The sequence below is a fragment of the Rhinopithecus bieti genome, unplaced genomic scaffold, assembly GCF_001698545.2.
Source record: "Rhinopithecus bieti isolate Rb0 unplaced genomic scaffold, ASM169854v2 scaffold_57243, whole genome shotgun sequence".
Classification (NCBI taxonomy): domain Eukaryota; kingdom Metazoa; phylum Chordata; class Mammalia; order Primates; family Cercopithecidae; genus Rhinopithecus; species Rhinopithecus bieti.
In genome coordinates this window covers 114,602-137,643 of record NW_016822477.1, presented here as the reverse complement: position 1 = coordinate 137,643, position 23,042 = coordinate 114,602, and the positions used below count along the sequence as shown (strand labels likewise).

Here is a 23,042-nt window from a genome sequence, read left to right as displayed (position 1 = left end):
TAATCTGTTCACCTCGGCCTTCCAAAGTGCTGAGATTATAGGCCCCGGTTCAAGCAATTCTTCTGCCTCAGCCACCCGAGTAGCTGGGACTACAGGTGCGTGCCATCATGCCTGGCTAATTTTTGTATTTTTAGTAGAGACGGGGTTTCACCATATTGGGCGGGCTGGTTTCGAACTCCTGGCCTCGTGATCCGCCCACCTCGGCCTCCCAAAGTGCTGGGATTACAGGCATGAGCCCCTGCGCTTGGCCGGCCCTGAATTCAGTATTAATCAACATATATATTAAATAAGATATCTTTAAAAACAGAAACACAAAGAAAACAGGGTTGTGTATTGTTGGTTGAGAATGTCATAACCAGAGTCAGGGACCCAACTGTATTTTTCCTAGGGGCAATAAGTCATTAGTCATAGTGATTTTATTGAACCATAAGTACTGCAGATAATGAGAGCTGACTCTAACTTGCTGAAAATTATGGATTTGAACCCAGGATTAGTTTAAGAACTTCTACTTAGCTTCTATGCTAAACGGCCTTTATTTTTATTTATTTATTTTTTTGAGATGTAGTCTCACTGTCACCTAGGCTGGAATGCAGTGGCGTGATTTCGGCTCACTGCAACCTCCGCCTCCTGGGTTCAAGCAGTTTTTTGCCGCAGCGTCCCAAGTAGCTGGGATTACAGGCGCCTGCCACCACACCTGGCTAATTTTTGTATTTTTAGTAGAGACAGGGTTTCACCATCTTGACCAGGCTGGTCTTCAACTCCTGACCTCATGATCCTCTTGCCTTGGCCTCCCAAAGTGCTGAGATTAAGTCCAGTTATTTGATTCTTAGGCTAGTTAATGGTGATGTTAAAATGCCTGATAAAGTATTTTGCAGACTATTTTGTAACAAAACCCATTATTTAAAACTGGTAATACTGCTAGGTGTGGTGGCTCATGCCTATCCCAGCACTTTGGGAGTCTGAGGCAGATGGATTCCTTGAGGCCAGGAGTTCGAGACCAGCCTGGTCAACATGGTGAGACCCTGTCTCTGCTAAAAATACAAAAAATTAGCTGGGCGTGGTGATATGTGCCTGTAGTCCCAGCTACTTGGGAGGCTGAGGCACGAGTATCACTTGAACACGGTTGGCAGAGATTGCAGTGAGCCAAGACTGTGTCACTGTACTCTAGTCTGGGCCATAGAGGGAAACTCTGTTCCTAAATAAATAAATAAATAAAACTGGTAATACTGAGTCTACTGAGAGAGAGTATTAAAAAAATAAAAATGGACTAGGCATGATGGCTCACATCTGTAATCCCGGATCACCTGAGGTCAAGAGCTGGAGACCAACCTGGCCAACATGGTGAAACCCAGTCTCTACCAAAAACACAAAAATTAGACGGGTGTGACGGCGGGTACCTGTAATCCCAGCTACTTGGGAGGCTGACACAGGAGAATCACTTGAACCTTGGAGGCGGAGGTTGCAGTGAGCTGAGCTCATGCTACTGGACTCCAGCCCGGGTGACAGAGCAAGACACCATCTCTAAAAAAACAAAAAAAAAACGCTGATCCTTGACTCACTTGCTAATTTCAGAGACCTAGAGCTTTTCAGATTGTTATTTTCGTAGAGCCAGGGCTTCACTATGTTGCCCAGGCTGATCTCGAACTCCTGGGCTCAAGCTGTCCCCTACACCCACACCTTGGCTCCCAAAGTGCTGGGATTACAGGCATGAGCTAGCACAACTGGCCTTACCTAGGGGTTTTGAAGAACATGTTTTTATTTATATGATAATTTTACTGGCTTAGTCATTTATTCCCTGCTCTTGAACCTGTTAATTTTAATATATCCTTCACTTTATTCCAGCTAGCTGTTTATATCAGGGTTTTGATTTTTTTCCCCTCTGCCTTTTTCTTTTTTTTATTTATTTATTTTGTTTTATTTTATTTTTTGAGACGGAGTCTCGCTCTGTCGCCCAGGCTCGAGTGTAGTGGCCGGATCTCAGCTCACTGCAAGCTCCGCCTCCCAGGTTCACGCCATTCTCCTGGCTCAGCCTCCCGAGTAGCTGGGACTACAGGCGCCCGCTACCTCGCCTGGCTAGTTTTTTGTATTTTTTAGTAGAGACGGGGTTTCACCGTGTTCGCCAGGATGGTCTCGATCTCCTGACCTCGGAATCCACCTGTCTCGGCCTCCCAAAGTACTGGGATTACAGGCTTGAGCCACCGCGCACGGCCCACCCTCTGCTTTTTTCTTAAAGTTGTCAACTGTTTTGCCTACTCTAATGGCACCAGTCCTTTTTCGGTGTTTTCTTGTTTAATCTTCAGACTTTGTAACTAAATTTAAAAATTCATTATATATATATATTTGTCATTTTATCATACATGTTGTTCACCTATTCTTGATATAATAGTTTCCCAACTCTTATTTTGAAACTTAAAAAAACTTTTAGAGGTGATGTCTCAGTAGCCCAGGCTAGAGTTCAGTAGCACCATAGTAGTTCACTACAGCTTTGAACTACTGGGGTCAAGCCATCTTCCCACCTCAGCCTCCTGAGTAGCTGAAACTACAGGTGCACACCACCATGCTCAGCTAATTTTTACATTTTTTAAAGAGATGGGGATCTTGCTTTGTTGCCCAAGCTGGTCTTGCACTCCTGACTTCAAGCATTCTACTACCTAGTTCTTCTAAAGTGCTGGGATTATAGGCGTGAGCCACTGCACCTGGCCAGAAACTGTTTCTTAACATCTTATTTCCCGTACCTTCCTCACTAATAATTTTCAATTAGTATTCTCTTTTATTTCTGCTTTGGGTTATGTTTCATGTATGAATTTCATTCACAATGAATATTCCTTCAATTCCCTACCTACTGAATATCTTCAGCGTAATATATAAAGATGTACATGGTATTTCTAAATAAAAATGCCAACTGTGGGCTGAGCGCAGTGCCTCACGCCTGTAATCACAGCGCTTTGGGAGGCCTAGGCGGGTGGATCACCTAAGGTCAGGAATTCAAGAGTAGCCTGGCCAAAATGGTGAAACCCCATCTCTACTAAAAATACAAAAATTAGCCGGGTATGGTGGCAGGTGCCTGTAATCCCAGCTAGTCGGGAGGTTGAGGCAGGGGGATCTCTTGAACCTGGGAGGCAGAGGTTGCAGGGAGCCGAGATTGTACCATCGCACACTAGCCTGGGCAACAAGAATGAAACTCCGTCTGCAAAAAACAACGAAATGCCAGCTATGTTTAATTTTGAAATTTCTCTTCTAAATGGAAAAATAATGGACAGAAGTAGAACCCTTGGGAAAAAGCAGAGATTATGAACAAGTGGTAGTAGGGAAATACAGAAAATATTACATGTAGGTAAGTATAATAGTGAAAAATTGTGGATGTGGCTCAACTGCAAGAAACATTTTTTTTCTCAAGTTAATCAGTGCCTTTTAATGTATAATACTATAAAGTTCCTTAGTAAAATCAATATTCTGAATCCTTGTTTTGTAGGGTAAAAATTCAATTGATGCAAGCGAAGAGAAGCCAGGTAAACATCCTTATTCTAGTTTTGAATAATATGTGTTTATATTTCTATTTTAATTGCTATCAAAAATAAAATTTTTTTTTATAGTTATGAGGAAAAAAAGAGGAAGAGAAGATGAATCATACAATATTTCAGAGGTCATGTCAAAAGAGGTAAAAATAAAAGGGAGAGGGTACCTAACATTTGATGTTGAGTAAAATGTAGGTTTTAAACCACCTTAAAGCTGTAAGGATTGAATATTCAATATCACATCAAATATGTTTTTAATTTAATATTATATATCATTTATAGATGAAGTTGCCAAAATGTTTGAAGCTATCTGCCAACCTACAGTAGACTTGAGACTAATCTGAAACTAATGTCATCTGACCTTCATAGACTTTTTTTTTTTTTTTGAGGTGGAGCTCTGTGGTCCATGCTGCCTTGGCTCACTGCAGCCTCCACCTCATGGGTTCAAGCGATTCTCCTGTCCCAGCCTCCCAAGTAGCTGGGATAACAGGTGCCCACCACCATGCCTGGCTAATTTTTGTATTTTTAGTAGAGATGGGGTTTCACCATGTTGGCCAGGCTGGTCTTGAACTCCTGACTTAAGGTGATCCGCCCACCTCGGTCTCCTAAAATGCCGGATTACAGGCGTGAGCCATTGCGCACGTCCTCACTTAAGTGGCAAATAGACTTATACCTTTAGGTTGTTCTAGTTTTCTTTTCTTTCCTTCTTTTGTTTCCTTCCTTCGTTTCTGCCTTTCTAGCTTCCTTCTTTTTTTTTTTTCTTCTTTTCTTTTTTTGAGACAGGGTATCACTCTGAGACTCAGGCTGGAGTTCAGTGGCACAATCATGGCTCACTGCAGCCTCAACCTCATGGGCTCAAGTGATCCTCCTTCCTCAGCCCCCTGAGTAGCTGGGACTACAGGTGTGTGACACCATACACAGCTGGCTAATTTTTAAATTTTTTGTAGCGATGAAGTCTCATATGTTGCCTAGGCTGCTCTTGAACTCCTGGGTTCAAACGATCCTCTTGCTTTAGCCCCCAAACTGCTGAAGAGTACAGGTGTGAGCCAGCGTGCCCAGCTTTATGCTGGTTTTCTTTTTTTTGGGGGCGGGGGGCGGGGGTGAGACGAAGATTACTGTTGTTGCCCAGGCTGGAGTGCAATGGTGCAGTCTCAGCTCACCGCATCCTCCGCCTCCCAAGTTCAAACGTTTCTCCTGCCTCAGCCTCCTGAGTAAGCTGGGATTACAGGCATGTGCCACCACGCCCGGCTAATTCTGTGTTTTTAGTAGCGATGGGGTTTCACCGTGTTGCCCAGACTGATCTTGAACTCCTGACCTCAGGTGGTCTGCCTGCCTCGGCCTCCCAAAGTGCTGGGATTACAGTCGTGAGCCACTGCTCCCGGCCTATGCTGGTTTCCTTATTTGGGTTATTATAGAAAACAGTAATAGCTTTGACTCTACCAATTATCTTGTGGTTGTAAAGTACCTAGTAGACTTGTATTTTGCAGGGAACTGTGGAAGCAACAGGCGTGGGCATAGAACTTAAAATTACATATAATATGTTGTGGAGAGGTGGGGGGAAAGGGTAGGGTAGTAAAGACACTGACCAGAGCAGAGAAGTGTTTTAGGGAAAAAGATGGTATCAGCTTTTTGTTAAAGGAGTCTGAGCCTGGCCTAGTCAGAAATTGTTGCTATAATTTAACTTTTTGTAACCCCTAACCTTAAGAACTTCATTCTTGTTCTTTGTTGAAGACTTTTACGAAACTGAAATCATATGCTCATTTCTAAAACCAACTTCTTTTTTTCATTTCTCACTTTTTGCTTCAAAATATGAATGAATTAGAGCATCTTCAGTTCTGACAGACCAGTTCCTTAGCATGTTTTTAATGTGTCACATTCTCTTTTTTGTTGGAGACAGAGTCTTGCTCTGTCCCCAGGCTGGAGTGCAGTGGCACGCACCATCTAGGCTCACTGTTGCAAGCTCCGCCTCCCAGATTCAAGCAATTCTTATGCCTCAGCCTGTGAGAAGCTGGGATTACAGGTGCCTAGTTGTATTTTTAGTAGAGACAGGGTTTTGCCATGTTGGCCAGAATGATCTTGAACTACTGACCTCAGGTGATCCTCACGCCTTCGTCTCCCAAAGTGCTGGGATTACAGGCATGAGGCACCACTCCCTGCCGCATTCTTATATTTAATAAAAAGCACAACTCTATTGTCTACTGTTGTTCTTTTACCTGAAGTTCAGACTTTTAGCTCTTCATAAGAAAATTTACATAATACTTTTCCTTTTCTCTAGGGATGCAGCGATAGTTTTCATTGAAAATAATCGTCAGGGGGCTGGGAGCAGTGGCTCATGCCTGTAATCCTGGCGCTTTGGGAGACTGAGGCGGGTGGATCACGTGAGGCTAGGAGTTCGAAACCTGTCTGGCCAACATGATGAAACCCCATCTCTACTAAAAATACAAAAATTAACTGGGAATGGTGGCTCGCGCCTGTAGTCCTAGCAACTCAGAAGGCTGAGGCAGGAGAATTGCTTGAACCTGGGAGGCAGAGGTTGCAGTGAGCTGAGATCGTGCCACTGCACTCCAGCCTGGGCAACGGAGCAAGAGTCTGTCTCCAAAAAAAAAAAAAAAAAACATGGCCCACCGAAATTGATTATGGTATCCATTCAACTTGCAGTTTCAAACACTTTTAAGTTGGGCACAGTGGCTCATGCCTGTAACCCCAGCACTTTGGGAGGCCAAGGTGGGAGGATCACCTGAGGTCAAGAGTTCCAGGCCAGCCCGACCAACATGGAGAAACCCCATCTCTACTAAAAATACAAAATTAGCTGGGTGTAGTGGCACATGCCTGTAATCCCAGCTACTCTGGCAGATTGAGGCAGGAGAATCGCTTGAACCCTGGAGGCGGAGGTTGCGGTGAGCCAAGATGGCACCATTGCACTCCAGCCTGGGCCACAAGAGTAAAACTCCGTCTCAAAAAAGTAAAACCACTTTTAATATGCCATACTGAAGTTTAGCCAGTCATACAGCTGTTTATTTAATTTGTTAAATGGTTGTGGAATATTGGTTTGGAGCAAACTTTGTCATAGGTGGATGAAATCCATTAGTAAAGAAAGGTAAACGCTGTCTTCACCTTAGCCTACATACAGATAAATATATAGGAGTAAGTAGTAAATGAAATTGAATTTTTTTTTTTTTTTGAGACAATGTTTCTATTACCCTGGCTTGAATGCAGCTGGCACAATCTCAGCTCACTGCAGCCTCAACCTCCCAGACTCAAGTGATCTTCCTATCTCACACTTTCCAGTAGCAGGGACTCTGTGCATGTGCCACCAGGCCTGGCTAATTTTTGTATCTTTTGTAAAGATGGGGTTTTGTCGTGTTGTCTAGGCTGGTCTTGAATTTTTGGGCTCCTGCCTTGGCCTCCCAAAGTGCTTGGATTACAGGTCTGAGCCACTGTGCCCGGTTGGTAATTGGATGTTTATATATCATATTAGAGGGGCTCTTCACTCAGGCATGCAGTTCCTGAACGTTTTCATCTAGGAAAAGGAAACGGTATCTATGTTGTGACTTGAAGAATAAAAGTAAATTATTTAAAGGGAAAGAGTAAATTACAGGGAAGATAGTAGGGGGGAATGTTTTAGGAAGAAATTAAAGCATTGAACAAATATCCAGGGTCAAGAGAGACTGGCAGTTTAAAAAAACTTGAAGGAAATTATATTTGCCTCCAATGTGTATGTAAGTGAAAAGAGTGATGAAGGAAGGATGAAGCTGTAGATGTAAGCATGGTCAGGAGTTTAAGGCTGCCATAAGTAAAGTAGGAAGCTATTGAAAGATTTTAAGCAAATTTTCATTTTGGTGAATCACTTGGCTAGTGTGTTCAGAGATCTGTGGGCATAGCAGTTTTTCTTTCTTTCCTTTTCTTTTCTTTCTTTTTTTTTTTTTTTGAGACAAGGTTTCACTGTGTGGCCCAGGCTGGAGTGCAGTGGCGCGATCTCGGCTCACTGCAACCTCCGTCTCCCAGTTCAAGCAATTCTGTCACCTCAGCTCCCCGAGTAGTCCAGCACCTGGGACTACAGGCACGTGCCACCATGCCTGGCTAAGTTTTTGTATTTTTGGGTAGAGAGGTGGTTTCACTGTGTTGGCCAGACTGGTCTCAAACTCCTGACCCAAAGTGATCTGTCTGCCTCTGCCTTCCAAAGTGCTGGGATTACAGGTGTGAGCCATCATGCCTGGCCCCATACCAGTTATTCTTTCATTTACTGTTATTTCTTTCTTCTGTATATTGACTGAATTTCCTGCTCTCTTTTCCTCTTTGCCTAAATTCTTTTCATTGTTTGCATCTCAGGTTACTTGCTGAAGAATCTCTAAATCTACGAATGCATTTGGAGATGTGTTACCGCTATTGAATGTTCTGTCACTGTGAACCCTGCTCCTCCAAATTATCCCGTCTATTTCTTTACCTTTTCCTTCCTCACTGGGTCTTTGCCTTTCAATTATAGATACATTGTGTTTTCGTGTCTGCAGAACAAAAATTTTTGAACCAGTCTTTCTAGATTGCCCTGTTTTCTATTCTTTATTTCCAAGTTTTTTTTTGAGACAGAGTTTCGCTCTTGTTGCCCAGGCTGGAGTGCAATGGCACCAAATTGGCTCATTGCAACCTCTGCGTCACAGGTTCAAGTGATTCTCCTGCCTCAGCCTTCCCGAGTAGCTAGGATTACAGGCATGTGCCACCACGCCTGGCAAATTTTGTATTTTTAGTAGAGACGGGGGTTTCTCCATGTTGGTCAAGCTGGTCTCGAACTCCTGATCTCAGGTGATCCACCCACCTTGGCCTCCCAAAGTGCTGGGATTACAGGCGTGAGCCACTGCACCACCCTGTTTCTAAGCTTTTTAAGAGTAGGCTGGACTGGACATGATGCCTGACACCTGTTATACCAGCACTTTGGGAGACCAAGGTGGGAGGATTACTTAAGCCCAGGAGTTTGAGACTAGTTTGGGCAACATGGTGAAATCCTGTCTCTACAAAAAAAAAAAAGAAATTAGCCAGGCGTGGTGGTGCACAGCCTTGGTCCCAGCTACACAGGGGGCTGAGGTAAGAGGATCACGTGAGCCTGGGGAGGTCAAGGCTGCAGTGAGGTGAGATTGTGCTACTGCTCTGCAGCGTGGGCAAGAGAATGAGATCCTGGTTTTTTTTTTTTTTTGGAGACAGTCTTGCTCTGTTGCCAGGCTGGAGTGTGGTGCTGCGATCTTGACTGGGTACAGCTCAACTCCGCCTCAAGCGATTCTCCTGCCTCAGCATCCCGAGTAGCTGGGACTACAGGCATGCGCCACCATACCCAGCTAATTTTTGTAGTTTTAGTAGAGATGGGGTTTCACCATTTTGGCCAGGATGGTCTCAGTCTCTTGACCTCATGATCCGCCTGCCTCGGCCTCCCAAAGGGCTGGGATTATAGGTGTGAGCCACTGCGTCCGGCCCTTTTTTTTTTTTTTTTAAGAGTAGCCTGTACATATTTCCTTACACATTGTGCAGTGGAGCAGTTCTATGTCTGTCAGCTGAATTTATTGGGATCTTTGAAATTGATAATCTAGCCCAAAGCAAACAATTTATCTTTTCCTCTCTTTCTTCCCAATCTTGCTCTTTTGTTTTCTCTTTGGTGTTAATGTCAGAACCAATATCTACTGTGTCATTCAAAACAGAATTTAGGAGGTTATCTGAATTTCCTTATATATCTAGATTTTTATCAATTTCTATGAGTCATTTCATTCGCTGCTATTCTGGTGTTTGTGCCCTTACTCTGCCCTATTATTAGTTGTTTCTTAATTGATTTTTATAATCCTAGTATAGCTCTCATTCATTGTCAAGAGTACCAGATTGGTTTTTCTGAAGCAAATTTAATCACTCATAACCTCCATTACTTTTATGGTTTCACAAGGAATTGCATTTTCTTGTAGAAAAATTTGAGAATAAACAGAATATAAGAAAATCACCTGAAAAGCTGTCAAACAGATAATCACTAACATTTTCGTATATGTATATGCTTTTTCTTTGTATTATGGAAAATCTGAAAAATTACAAATATTTAGAGGATAGTAAATTGAATGTCCACCTTTATCACTTTTTTTTTTTGAGACGGAGTTTCCCTCTTCTTGCCCAGGTTGGAGTGCAATGGCATGATCTTGGCTCACTGCAACCTCTGCCTCTCAGGTTTAAGCAATTCTCTTGCCTCAGCCTCCTGAGTAGCTGGGATGACAGGCATGCGCTATCACGCCCCGCTAATTTTATACTTTTATTAGAGACGGGGTTTCTCCATGTTGGTCAAGCTGGTGTCAAACTCCAGACCTCAGGTGATCCGCCCGTCTTGACCTCCCAAAGTGCTGGGATTATAGGCATGAGCCACCCTGCCCAGCCAATCACTTTTTAATTCTGGGATATTTTAGAAAAGCTGAGCAAGACTTTTTTTTTTTTTTTTTTTTTAAGATGGAGTCTCACGCTATCACCTGGGCCGGAGTACAGTGGCGGGATCTCAGCTCACTGCAACCTTCGCCTCCTGGGTTCAAGCGAGTCTCCTGTCTCAGCCTCCCAAGTAGCTGGGATTACAAGTGCCCGCCACCACGCCCAGCTTTTTTTTTGTATTTTTAATATTGACACCGTGTTGGACAGGCTGGTCTCAAACTCCTGACCTTGTGATTTGCCCGCCTTGGCTTCCCAAAGTGCTGGGATTACAGGCGTGAGCCACCATGTCCGGCCAAGACTTTTGAACCATAACCACAATACAGTTCCCACACTTTTGAAAGTCGATGGTAATTCCTTAATATTTAAATTTCTCAATAGGCTAATTTTATTTTTAGGGATGGGGGCTTGCTGTATTGACGAGACTGGAGTGCAGTGGCTATTCCTGAGTATTGTCATAGTGACTGCACCTCAAACACCTGGGCTCACATGATCTTCCTGCCTCAGTGTCCCGAGTAGCAGTACGGGGAGTATAGGCACTTCCCACTGTGATCTGCTTAGCTAATACATTTTTAAAAAATGGTTGGTTCAAATCAGGATCCAAAAAAGTTACATAAATTGCGTTTGATTAATATGTGTCTTAGTTCTCTTTTAGATCTAGAGTGTCTCTCATCTTTTTTAAGAAACATTATTTGTTGAAGAAAATGACTAATTCTGTATAATTCCCCACATTCTGGACTTTACTGATCGTATCCCCATGATTTCTCTGCTTCTTGTGTTTCCTGTTAACTATAGTAACTATAAGTTAAATACAGAAGTTTGTGATTAAGGTTTTTTTTAAATTTTTGTTTTTTTTTGTCGAGGGAGGTAGGGTCTTGCTCTGTTGCCCAGGGTGGAGTGCAATGGTGCCATCTCGGCTCATTGCAGCCTCTGACTCCTGGGCTCAAGCAATCCTCCCACCTCATCCTCCTGAGTAGCTGGGACTACAGGTGTGCACCATCAAGCCCAGCCAACTTTTATATTTTTTGTAGAGATGGGATCTCACCATGTTGCCATGCTTGATTTTTTTTTTTTTTTTTTGAGACGGAGTCTGGCTCTGCCGCCCAGGCTGGAGTGCTGTGGCCGGATCTCAGCTCAAGCTCCGCCTCCCAGGTTTACGCCATTCTACTGCCTCCGCCTCCCAAGTAGCTGGGACTACAGGCGCCCGCCTCGTCGCCCGGCTAGTTTTTTGTATTCTTTAGTAGAGACGGGGTTTCACTGTATTAGCCAGGATGGTCTCGATCTCCTGACCTTGTGATCCGCCCGTCTCGGCCTCCCAAAGTGCTGGGATTACAGGCTTGAGCCACCGCGCCTGGCCGCCATGCTTGATTTTTAATAAGAATACTTCATTGGTGCTTTTTATAGATTTTGATTTATTTCTAAATTGTTCTTTCAAAAGTTTCATTTTATCAAGTCATTTTACAGGACAGCTTTATCAGTTCCTGGTATAAATTCCTTTTAGCCTCAGCCTTAGAATATGAATATCTATATGTACATAATACTTCATATGCACACAATATATACATATTCCCGTGTATATATATGTGTGTGTGTCACCTACTTACATGTCCTGTTACTCTTCTATGAATCTTAAATTTGATAATGCTGTTTTGAATCTACTTCATCCCCTATACCTTCTGTATTCTCTCTGCTTGAAATCTACCCTCACTGTCTTGAATGATGAAGCCTGGTGACAACTTTTTAGATAATTTTATGTAAGATAATTATTTGCTAAGCCACCCAGTGACACACTCAGGTATTGTTTGTCTCCTTACCATCAGCATCTAGTAGGTACTTCAAAATCAGAGCACTTTATTCTGTATTTTTAATCTATCTGTCTTTGCTTCTTACCCAGGAATGCAAACTCAGATGTCTATCCACAGAGGTCTAAAGTGGGCTGTAACATGGTTTGCCAGACTTTTTCTGTAAATAGCCAGATAGAAAATATTTTTAGCTTTTGAGTAGTTTTGTGGGCAACTACTTAACCCTGTACTTTGCTATTGTCACTTGAAAGCAGCCATACACAAACCGTAAACAAGTGAGGCCGACTTTGTTCCAATTTATCCCCTTTCTTTGCTTTTAAAAAAAGTACCTATGCATTCGCTTAGCTGGAGTTGGTGTACAGGCTGTAGTTTGCTGACCACAGGACTAGAGGTTTGTTGCCATGTGTGAATTTGTACTTAATCTCAGACTAAAAGAAAAAACCTGGAAAACCACTGTATTTGATGAAATATCCCATTGTATAAGTGTTCCCAAATTAGCTTAGAATGTTATGAAATATTATGAGTCAGTAATGTCTATAGGCTTATTTCTGCCTGAAGACCACTAGTTTTAGATCGCTATATTTTAATTATCTTGAGAATCTCATCCTCATTGCTTGGCAAAATGAGCACAGAATAAATGCTTGTTGAATAAATAAATGAACCTCATACATTATTAATTTGTTTTTGTTTTCTCAAACTATTAGGAAATTTTGTCTGTGGCTAAAAAAAATAAAAGGAGAACGAGGTAAGAGATTTATAATATAAGATTAAGTTTAGAAGTCATATTTACTTCCCAGTTATTAGTCCTTGTTCTATAATCAACAATGTACGTTTTTCTCACTATCCCCTTTCTTTGCTTTAAAAAAAATACCTATGTATTCACTTCTTCCATATCCAACATTTTTCTTTTTTATGTATCAACTTTAGTTAGGTGTTTTATTGCATGATTCTTGATGTATAAGTGTTAATTTATGGGTCTAGCAATGTTTCTTTTAACTTGTGAATCTGGCAGTGATACAAGTGCTCGTAGCCATGTGGATATAAACCACGAGTCATCTTATGGACGCTGTGAGGGATGCCTTTGATGAGGGATGCCTTAATCTTGCTTCAGACCTTAAAGATTTTTTAAGTTTCTTAAAAGTTCTGTTTGAGAAGGCTTGATTTTCGAGCCACCTCTTCACTTATCCCATTTTATGTAGAGAGGTTCCTTGTTATCTCACTTTTTATTGCTCAAGTACTTAAAATTACGAGGTTGCATAGGGAAGCAAAATAATCATGACATGAAAATATACATGAATGGATGTGAACTTCAAGTAGTTAATTTACATATTAAAGATTTTTAGGTCTTTGGGAAATTAATGTTATGTTGATAAAATGAGAGATACTCTATTTGGTCATACAATTTTGTCCAAAATTTATACTATAAAACTGTCTTGATTTTTATTCTTTTGTTAAGTATAAGGACTGGTTTATGGGTGCAGTTTAGTTGGATTTTTAAAGATTTAGTTAGATAAACATTTAGTTGGATTTTTAAGATAAAGTCTTGATGTAATCTTCTAGAATTTACCATGGGATTTTGGCTTCATTTTATAACTTACAGTCAGGAAGAAATAGTTAAGTACTGTATTTTAATGAATTTTGACACTTGCATACACTTGTGTAACCACCATCCATATGAAGGTATAGACATTTCCATTGTAGAGGGATCTCTTCTGTGTTTTCTAATTATTTTCCACCCCTAAACCCAGAGGAGGCCACTTTGTACACCTTTTATAGGATGACTTATTATTTCCTTTCCACTCAACATGTCTATGATACTCATTTATGTTGTTGAGCATATTAGTAACTGGTTTCTTCTTATTGTTGACTAGTATTCTGTTGAATGAACGTTACAATTTTCTCATCCATCCCCTTATTGATGGGCATTTGGGTTGTTTGCAATTTGTGACTTTTATGAGTAAGGTTGCTATAATAATTTGCATACAAGTCCATGTGTAGACATGTTTTCATACTTTTTGCCTGTGTACCTGGGAATGGAATTGTTGGGTTACATGGCAAATGTATGTTCGTAAGAAAGTACAGATTTTTTCCCCCAAGGTAAATGCATCATTTTATTCTCTTGCCAGCCATGTTTGAAAATTCCAGCTTACATTATTGTCAGCATTTGATAGTCTTTTTAATTTCAGCTATTTTATTAAATGAGAAATGGCAGTGTGTGTGGTTTTTAACTTGCATTTTCCTAATTACTACTGAAGTAGAGTATATTCTTACGTTTTTGATGACTGTATGTTTTCTTTCTTTCTTTCTTTTTTTTTTTTTTTTTTTTTTTTTTGAGATGGAGTCTAGCTCTGTCGCCCAGGCTGGAGTGCAATGGTACGATCTTGGCTCACTGCCACCTCTGCCTCCCGGGTTCAAGCGATTCTCCTGCCTCAGCCTCCCAAGTAGCTGGGATAACAGGTGCACGCAACCATGCTCAACTAATTTTTGTACTTTTAGTGGAGACAGGATGGTTTCGATCTCTTCACCTCGTGATCTTCCCGCCTCGGCCTCCCAAAGTGCTGGGATTACAGGCGTGAGCTGCCATACCTGGCCTATATGTTTTCTTTTGTAAAATATCTGTTAGTATCTTTTGCCCGTCTCTTTTTCCCGTCGTATTTATGCATACTGTATTTTTTGTGTAACAGTTTAATAAATTGAGTGTCACAATATTAGAAGTTTGGAAGAAAGGTATAATTCTAATGATCTTTTCAAAAGTATGTGCCTGATTTTAATTTGTAAGGGTTATTCTCAGATTTTTTATATTTTCTTTTTTTTTATTTTTTTGAGGCAATCTCCTGTCACCCAGGCTGGAGTGCAGTGGTTGTGTTCATGGCTCACTACAGCCTTGACTTCCTAGGTTCGAGTGATCCTCAGCCTCCCAAGTAGCTGGGATACAGGCAGTTGCGTGCAACCACACCCAGCTAATTTTTTGTATTTTTAGTAGAGACAGGGTTTTGCCATGTTGTCCAGGGTGGTCTTGGACACCTGGGTTCAGGTGATCCTCCTGCCTCAGCTTCCCAAAGTGCTGTGATTATAGGATTAGCCACTGTGCCAGCCTGTTGTTGTTTTTTTTAGTAGTTTTTCATTTGTAGAGGGATGGAGATGTCTGCAGTTTTTTAATCCAGATGTGATCTTAGTCTTCTATACTTAATGATTATAGGACTCAGTAGAGTTTGTTAGTTCCATTTTCTGATAAATGGTGGCATACAGTAGCATTTTGTATAACACATCTTATTAAACTTTTTTTCTCTACAGGATGAAAACTCCTCTACTAATCTCTGTGTAGAAAATCTTCAGAAAAATAAAGATTCAAATAGTATAATTAAAGATAGATTGTCTCAAACGGTTAGGCAGAATACTAAATTCTTTTTTGACCCAGTCCGGAAGTGTAATGGTCAGCCAGTACCTTTTCAACAACCAAAGCACTTCACGGGAGGAGTGATGCGATGGTACCAAGTAGAAGGCATGGAATGGCTTAGGGTAATGAATTGTAATTTTTAATACAACATATTGGTTTTATTTCTATAATAGCCTAATAATGTGATGTACCACAACTGGAGTCATTTCTGTCATGTTTCATTGTTATACATTTGTGTGTGAATACTTACTTTCTGATTTCTTTAACCTGAATTTTTAGATGTGGAAATTACCTTGTTAATGGCTTCAACACTTTTATGGCTTTGATAAAGGATTTTCCACAGTGTTGTTATAATTTATGGTGTGAATATATCAGTTTTAACATAATTCTCATCTTTGGGTGTGATTTTTTTAAAGAGAAGAAATAAAATATTGTAACCCTGTAGTTGGTTATATCCGAGTTTAAATACAGTATCTATTATTTCATCCAGATGCTTTGGGAAAACGGAATTAATGGCATTTTAGCAGATGAAATGGGATTGGGTAAGACAGTTCAGTGCATTGCTACTATTGCATTGATGATTCAGAGAGGAGTACCAGGACCTTTTCTTGTCTGTGGCCCTTTGTCTACACTTCCTAACTGGATGGCTGAGTTCAAAAGATTTGCACCAGATGTAAGACATGCTTCCTTATGTTAAAATTATAATTTTACATGTTTTTTTATGCTTCATTGTTGTAGGAATTAAATTGTAGAACTCATATAATTATATTGGTTCCTGTATAAATATTTTGTCTGATTTGACTTAATCTGTGGAGTACCCTAATTTAAATTTATATAGTGTAGGTTTTGGAAATCCTTGACATCTTTCCTAAAATATTCCAGAATGATTTTCATTGCATTGATTAATTTGATTCAACTGAGACAGACTTAGGTAGAGATTTTGTTAAAAATTCTGCTTATTCTTCACTTGATCTTTGCCAAAAGGTTGAGAAGAGAGGAAGCGAGTTTTCTGTTTTTTGTAACTTTTTTTTCTATACACGTTACCTTCTGCGTTTTTTTTTGAGAAGGAGTCTCTCTTGCCCAGGCTGGAGGGCAGGGACGTAATCTTGGTTCACTGCAACCTCTGACTCCCCTGTTGAGTCGATTCTTGTGCCTCAGCCACCTGAGTAGCTAGGACTGCAAGCATGTGCCACCATGCCCAGCTAATTTTATATTTTTAGTAGAGACAGTGTCTTGCTGTGTTGGCCAGGCTGGTCTTGAACTCCTGGCCTGAAGAGATCCACGCACCTTGGCCTCCCAAAGTGCTGGGATTATAAATGTGAGCCACCGTTCCCCCCGCGCCCAGCCCTTCTGCACATTTTTGCCTTATGAGAAATACATATATTCTAGAAGTAGTGTCACCATCTGCCTCATTTTTTATATATATGTAATTTATTTATTTTGAAATGGAGTCTCTCTGTCACCAGGCTGGAGTGTAGTAGCTGGGACTATAGGCGCACACCAGCACACCTGGCTAATTTTTTGTATTTTAGTCAAAACGGGGTTTCACCATGTTGGCCAGGATAGTCTCAATCTCCTGATCTTGTGATCCACCCACTTCGGCCTCCCAAGTGCTGGGATTACAGGCGTGAGCCACCATGCCCGACCTATATGTATTTTATGTATTTATGGGTTTTTGTTGTGTGTGTGAGAGAGAGAGAGTCTGGCTCTTGCTGCCCAGGCTGGAGTGCAATGACACTATCTCGGCTCACTGCAACCTCTGCCTCCTGGGTTCAAGCGATTCTCCTGTCTTAGCCTCCCAAGTAGCTGGGATTACGGGTGTGCGCCACCATGCCCAGCTAATTTTTTATTTTTAGTAGAGACAGGGTTTCTCCATGTTGGTCAGGCTGGTCTGGAACTCCCGACCTTGGGTGATCTGCCTGCCTCAGCTTCCCAAAGTGCTGGGATTACAGGCATGAGCCATCCCGCCTGGCCTTTGTATTTGTTTTTATGACTTTTATTATTTTTATTTTTTCTTCAGACAGGATGTTGCTCTTTTGCCCAGGCTGGAGTGCAGTGGCGCCATTCTGGCTCACTGTGGCCTTCACCTCCCAGGCCTATGTGAGCCTGCTATCTCATACCTGAGTAGCTCATGTGAACCTCCCATCTCACTCCACTGGGTGAGTAGCTGGCACTACAGGTGCGTATCACCACACCCAGCTAATTTTTGTATTTTGTGTAGAGATGGGATTTCTTCAGGTTGATCTTGAACTACTCGCAGACTTTAGAGATCTGCTTGCCTTGGCTTCCCAGAGTGTTGAGGTTACAGGTGTGAGCCATTGTGCTGGGCCTGACTTCTTCTTTTTTTTTTTTTTTCATTTTTCTCCCGTAGTAGTTCAATGATTTGTTAGAATTGCTTGGCTTATTTTGCTATAGAAAAATAGAACTGAAATTTTAAATTATATTTTTTCCCTCAGAATGATTTATATTCTCTAAATAGTCAATTTTTACATTTTGTTCTTAAGTTTGATATAAATCAATATAAAATTTTTCAGATCCCTACAATGTTATATCATGGAACCCAGGAAGAACGTCAAAAATTGGTAAGAAATATTTACAAACGGAAAGGGACTCTGCAAATTCATCCTGTGGTAATCACGTCATTTGAAATAGCCATGAGAGACCGAAATGCGTTACAGGTACAAATGAGCTTCATTGGTTTCTTTGTAATACATAAAACATGTTTTTCTTAATTTATACCACTTTCTCACCATCTGGGAGCATTTGTCTAATTTTTTGTTGTTGAAATTATAGATTATATTGTGCATATACCTGTAGAATCTGGAGACTTTTATTAACAGAATGATTGGGATGAAGGCCATCATTTGTAACAATATAATTAAAGCTTATGGCAGTTTAACATATGGCTTAGAATCATCCAGAAATAGACCTAATCTCTGAATGTATTACAGATATATTTGTGACAGTTACTTTGAATATACGGAATTTACCTATCTATTGTATTTTAATCAATTAAGAGTATTTGAAGACAAGTTATTTTTAGAGTATCTTATTGGACTATTTATTAACATTTTCATTTCTGTTTTCTTGATGTTGTAGCTACTTACTTAAATAATTTCCAGTTAGCATAACACAATTGAAAAATTGTGCCTTCTTCTTTCGTGCCTTCTGTTAATTCATTTATTGATGTTTTGAACTTCTTCCTCAATGCTCTACCTCATTCATTTATAATTCTTGACTGCTTAGTTTTTCCTTTCTCTGGCCATGTGAGAACCCTCTTAGTGCAGTACCCTTAGGTTTATCTTGCTTGGAAATAGGAAAGTACTTCATGGTTTCAACATAAAATTAAAACACATAAGTCGTAAATGGAATAATTATGACTTGCATAATTATGACCAATATTGTCAGGTTTTGCATGTGTGCTGGTAAAACTTTGGAATATGATTTACAGAAATCTTAGCTCAAGAGTTTAGCAAAGTTGACGAATGTGTACAGCATTAAAAAGTATTTAAACCAGGCCGAGCTTGAAGGCTCATGCCAGTAATTCCAGCACTTTGGGAGGGTGAGGCGGGCAGATCCCTTGAGGCCAGGAGTTCCAGACCAGCCTGGCGAACATGACAAACCCGTGTCTCTACTAAAAATACAGAAATTAGCTCGGTGTGGTGGTACACATCTGTAATGGCACAAGGATTGCTTGAACCCTGGAGGTGGAGGTTGCAGTGAGCTGAGATTGCGCCACTGCACTCCAGCCCGTGCTACAGTGAGAGTCTGTCTCAAAAAAAAAAAAAAAAAAATTCAAACCAGCAGTCTGCAACCATTTGGCACCAGTAACTGGTTTTGTGGAAGACAAGTTTTCCATGGACCATGGGTGGGGGGTGGTTTCAGAATGATACAAGTGCATTACAATTATTATGCACTTTATTTTTATTATTATAAAATTGTAATACATAATGAAATAATAGGGCCGGCCGTAGTGGCTCATGCGTATAATCCCAGCACTTTGGGAAGCTTAGATGGGCAGATCACTTGAGGTGAGGAGTTTGAGACCTTCCTGGCCAACATGGTGAAACCACATCTCTAATAAATACAAAAATTACATGGGCACAGTGGCCCAGCTCCTTGGGAGGCTGAGGCAGGATAATTGCTTGAACCCGGGAGGCAGATGTTGCAGTGAGCGGAGATCACGCCTCTGTACTATAGGCTGGGCAACCAAGTGAGACTGTGTCTCAAAATAATAATAATAATTTTATAACTCACCATAATGTAGAATCAGTGGTAGCCCTGAGTTTGTTTTCCATCTAGGGATGATGGGAGACAATGACAAATCATCCAACATTAGATTTTTATAAGGAGCGCACAACCCAGATCCCTTGGATATGCAGTTCGCAATAGAGTTCATGCTCCTATGAGAATATATTGTCTCCTGATCTGACAGGAGGCGGAGCTCAGGCCATAATGTGAGCAGTGGGGAGTGGCTGTAAATGTAAATGAAGCTTCCCTTTGCTGTAAATACACATAAAGCTTCCCTCCCTCACAGGTGCTTACCTCCTGCTCTGTGGCCTGGTTCCTAACATGCCATGGACCCCTACAGGTCTGTGGCCTGGGGGTTGGGGACCCCTGATATAAACCATTTCTTTACAGTAAAAGTAATATATACCAATTTTTTAAAAGGGTAGTGTACAAGAAGATGTAAAAGCACCTGTAATTCTACCTGAGAACTACTACTGTTTTTTTTTCTTCCTGTTTTTGAGACGGAGTCTTGCTCTGTCGCCCAGGCTGGAGCGCAGTGGCGCGATCTCAGCTCACTGCAAGCTCTGCCTCCCAGGTTCATGCCATTCTCCTGCCTCAGCCTCCCGAGTAGCTGGGACTACAGGCACCCCCTGCCACGCCCGGCTGATTTTTTTGTAATTTTAGTAGAGACGGGGTTTCACTGTGTTAGCCAGGGTGGTCTCGATCTCCTGCCCTCGTGATCTGCCCACCTCAGCCTCCCAGAGAACTACTTTATACTCAATAATTATAGCTAACATGTAGGTATAATTTGCACATATGATCATACTATACATTCATTTTTTTTTTTGGTCTGAGACAGGGTCTCACTTTGTCACCCAGGCTGGAGTCCTGTGGCACAATCTCAGCTCACTGTAGCCTGAACCTCCTGGGCTCAAGTGATTCTTCTACCTCAGTCTCCTGAGTAGCCGGGACTACAGACGTCTGTCACCACACCTGTTTCTTGTATTTTTTTGTAGGGACAGGGTGTCTCAAGCCATCCACCTGCCTAGGCCTCACAAAGTGCTGGGAGTACAGGTGTGAGCCACTGCTTCCGGCCTGCATTCACTTTTGCAATTTGTGTTTTCTACTCAGTAATATAACATGAAGACCCTTCTAATCTGTTTTCCGTACCCGTCCTATAATGAAATAGTTAAGCTTCCTTGTCCATTTCATTTGCCAGTGGCTAGAACTTTCGAGTTTTCCATTTCAGTGAGCTTATGTTATCATTTCAAGAATTTTAGCTTACTCTGAGTGTGAGGTTCCAGGGCTTTTGTTGCTGAGTGCTAGCGGAAGTGACTGAGTTCACTTGCTAATTTGGCTTTCAGATTGCTCATCATTTGTTTCCTTGTTTTTTTTTCTCTCACCTACCCATTATAAAAGGATATATATACATATACTTTTTTTTTTTTTTTTTTGGGAGACGGAGTCTCGCTCTGTTGCCTAGGCTGGAGTGCAGTGGCGCTGTCTTGGCTCACTGTAACCTCCGCCTCCCAGGTTCAAGCGATTCTCCTGTCTCAGCCTCCTGAGTAGCTGGGATTATAGGCAGTCACCACCACGCCTGGCTGTTTTTTGTATTTTTAGTAGAAACGGGGTTTCACCATGTTGGTCAAGCTGGCCTCGATCTCCTAACCTTCTGATTCCCCTGCCTTGGCCTCCCAAAGTGCTGGGATTACAAGTGTGAGCCACCGTGCCCGGCCTGATTTTTTTTTTTTTTTTTGAGACAGTCTCACTCTGTCACCCAGGCTGGAGTGCAGTGGCAGGATCTCGGCTCACTGCAGCCTCCGTCTCCCTGCTCAAGCAATTCTCCTCCCTCAGCCTCCTGAGTAGCTGGGATTACAGGCGTGTGCCACCACATCTGGCTAATTTTTGTATTTTTAGTAGAGATGGGGTTTAACGAAGTTGGCCAGGCTGGTCTGAAACTCCTGACCTCAGGTAATCTGTCTGCTTTGGCCTCCCAAAGTGCTGGGATTGCAGGCCTGAGCCACTGCGCCCGGCAAAGGATATTTTATATTTTTATCTGGCATTTTTAGATAGCTGTCTTACAGTGAGAGATAATTCAGGTTTTCTGGTTTTACCGTATTGCCAGGAAAATAAATCTCTTCCTAGTTATTTTAATAAAGAAGACACAATACTATAAACTTTTTTGATTCTTTTGGGATATATAAAGCAAAATGCAAAACATTCTCTATACTCTTTCCTCAATTTGTCAGTCCCATTTTTTAAGGATACCTCTATTTTCAGATTGTTATTTATATTTCCAGAAATACTTCGTATTTCTATATGTTAATATAAATTAGATTAATTATAAATTTTCCTGATAAAGATGTATGAGAAATCACAGATATTAAAATGAGAAAGTTAAAACATTTTCATGATAACTTTGTGAAAGTGAATGGGTGACTTTCTGTGAAAATATAAATTGCTTAAATAAAGAAGGGAAAATTCTAGTGCTATTTGATGTTTCAGTGCATATGGAACTAATAAAACTCAATTTTAGTAGTCTAGCATAACATTAATATGAAAACTTGGGAAAACATTAGAAAAGAAAGCTACAACTGCGTTGACTAAGGTCTGAATAGGGAAATCTTAAATTCAGAATAGGTGGAGTTCAAGCTTTATTGCGTATTTTAGTAGATAACTCTTCCAGGAACTGAAATATCTATCAATTTTAGGAATCCTTGTAAGTGGATCAAATGAAAACATGATCATCTCAGTAGTTACTGAAATTGCATTTGATAAAATTGCATTTGATAAAATCCCTCATAATAGATGTTTTATTTTAGAATTCTTGTTAGAAAATTGTGAGATCATTGTTTAAAATCTTTTCCTCAATTCATTTTCTAGCATTGCTATTGGAAATACTTAATAGTAGATGAAGGACACAGGATTAAGAATATGAAGTGCCGTCTAATCAGGGAGTTAAAACGATTCAATGCTGATAACAAACTTCTTTTGACTGGTACTCCCTTGCAAAACAATTTATCAGAACTTTGGTCATTGCTAAACTTTTTGTTGCCAGATGTATTTGATGACTTGAAAAGGTGGGTAAGCCAGTTATTTAATGATTTAACCTCAAAAATCTGTGCTGTTAGTTAAAATTACTTTCTTTTCAGTAACTGAATTAAAATGCCAAATATTTGGCAAGTTCTTTTTGGTGTATATTGTATGTTCTACTCCTGTCACAAATTATGTGAGAGCAGATTAAGAAAAGATTATTTAAAACTTCTTGCATTGGTTAAAGGAAGACTGCTGAATGCTACTTTAAGATAATATTTTTATAATAAGGTTCTTCTATATGTTACCTTTGTAAAACATTTTAAGATGGATTTTTCTCATTATATCCTCATGAAACAACCAGAGACAATAGAGTTGTTAAATTATTCCCTATCTCACATAAAAGAAAACCTAGGTGTAGAGTTGTTACAAGGTAAGACTAGTTAGCACCAGAGCCAAAGTTAAAACTGGGGTCTCCCAATGTAAACGTAGTGTTTTAATTCTGGAAACTATGTTTGAATCTTAGCTTATATAATACAATCAGAAATAAAAGTAGTTTTCAGAAAGTAATTAGTAACTTCAGAATGGAGGAGGAGGTACTGTTAACATAATCTAAAACTGATTACAACA

At 40.7% G+C, this 23,042-nt stretch overlaps 1 protein-coding gene across 1 annotated transcript in view; it reads left to right on the top strand.

Moving 5' to 3' along the window:
* Positions 1 to 23,042, top strand: part of HELLS (helicase, lymphoid specific) — a 56,367-nt gene that overhangs the window by 13,338 nt on the left and 19,987 nt on the right. Inside the window, 8 exon segments of the mRNA XM_017860964.1 lie at positions 3,473 to 3,509; positions 3,594 to 3,658; positions 12,457 to 12,497; positions 13,209 to 13,257; positions 15,047 to 15,271; positions 15,640 to 15,822; positions 17,684 to 17,827; positions 22,263 to 22,459. Coding sequence (XP_017716453.1) covers positions 3,473 to 3,509; positions 3,594 to 3,658; positions 12,457 to 12,497; positions 13,209 to 13,257; positions 15,047 to 15,271; positions 15,640 to 15,822; positions 17,684 to 17,827; positions 22,263 to 22,459 — 941 coding nt within the window.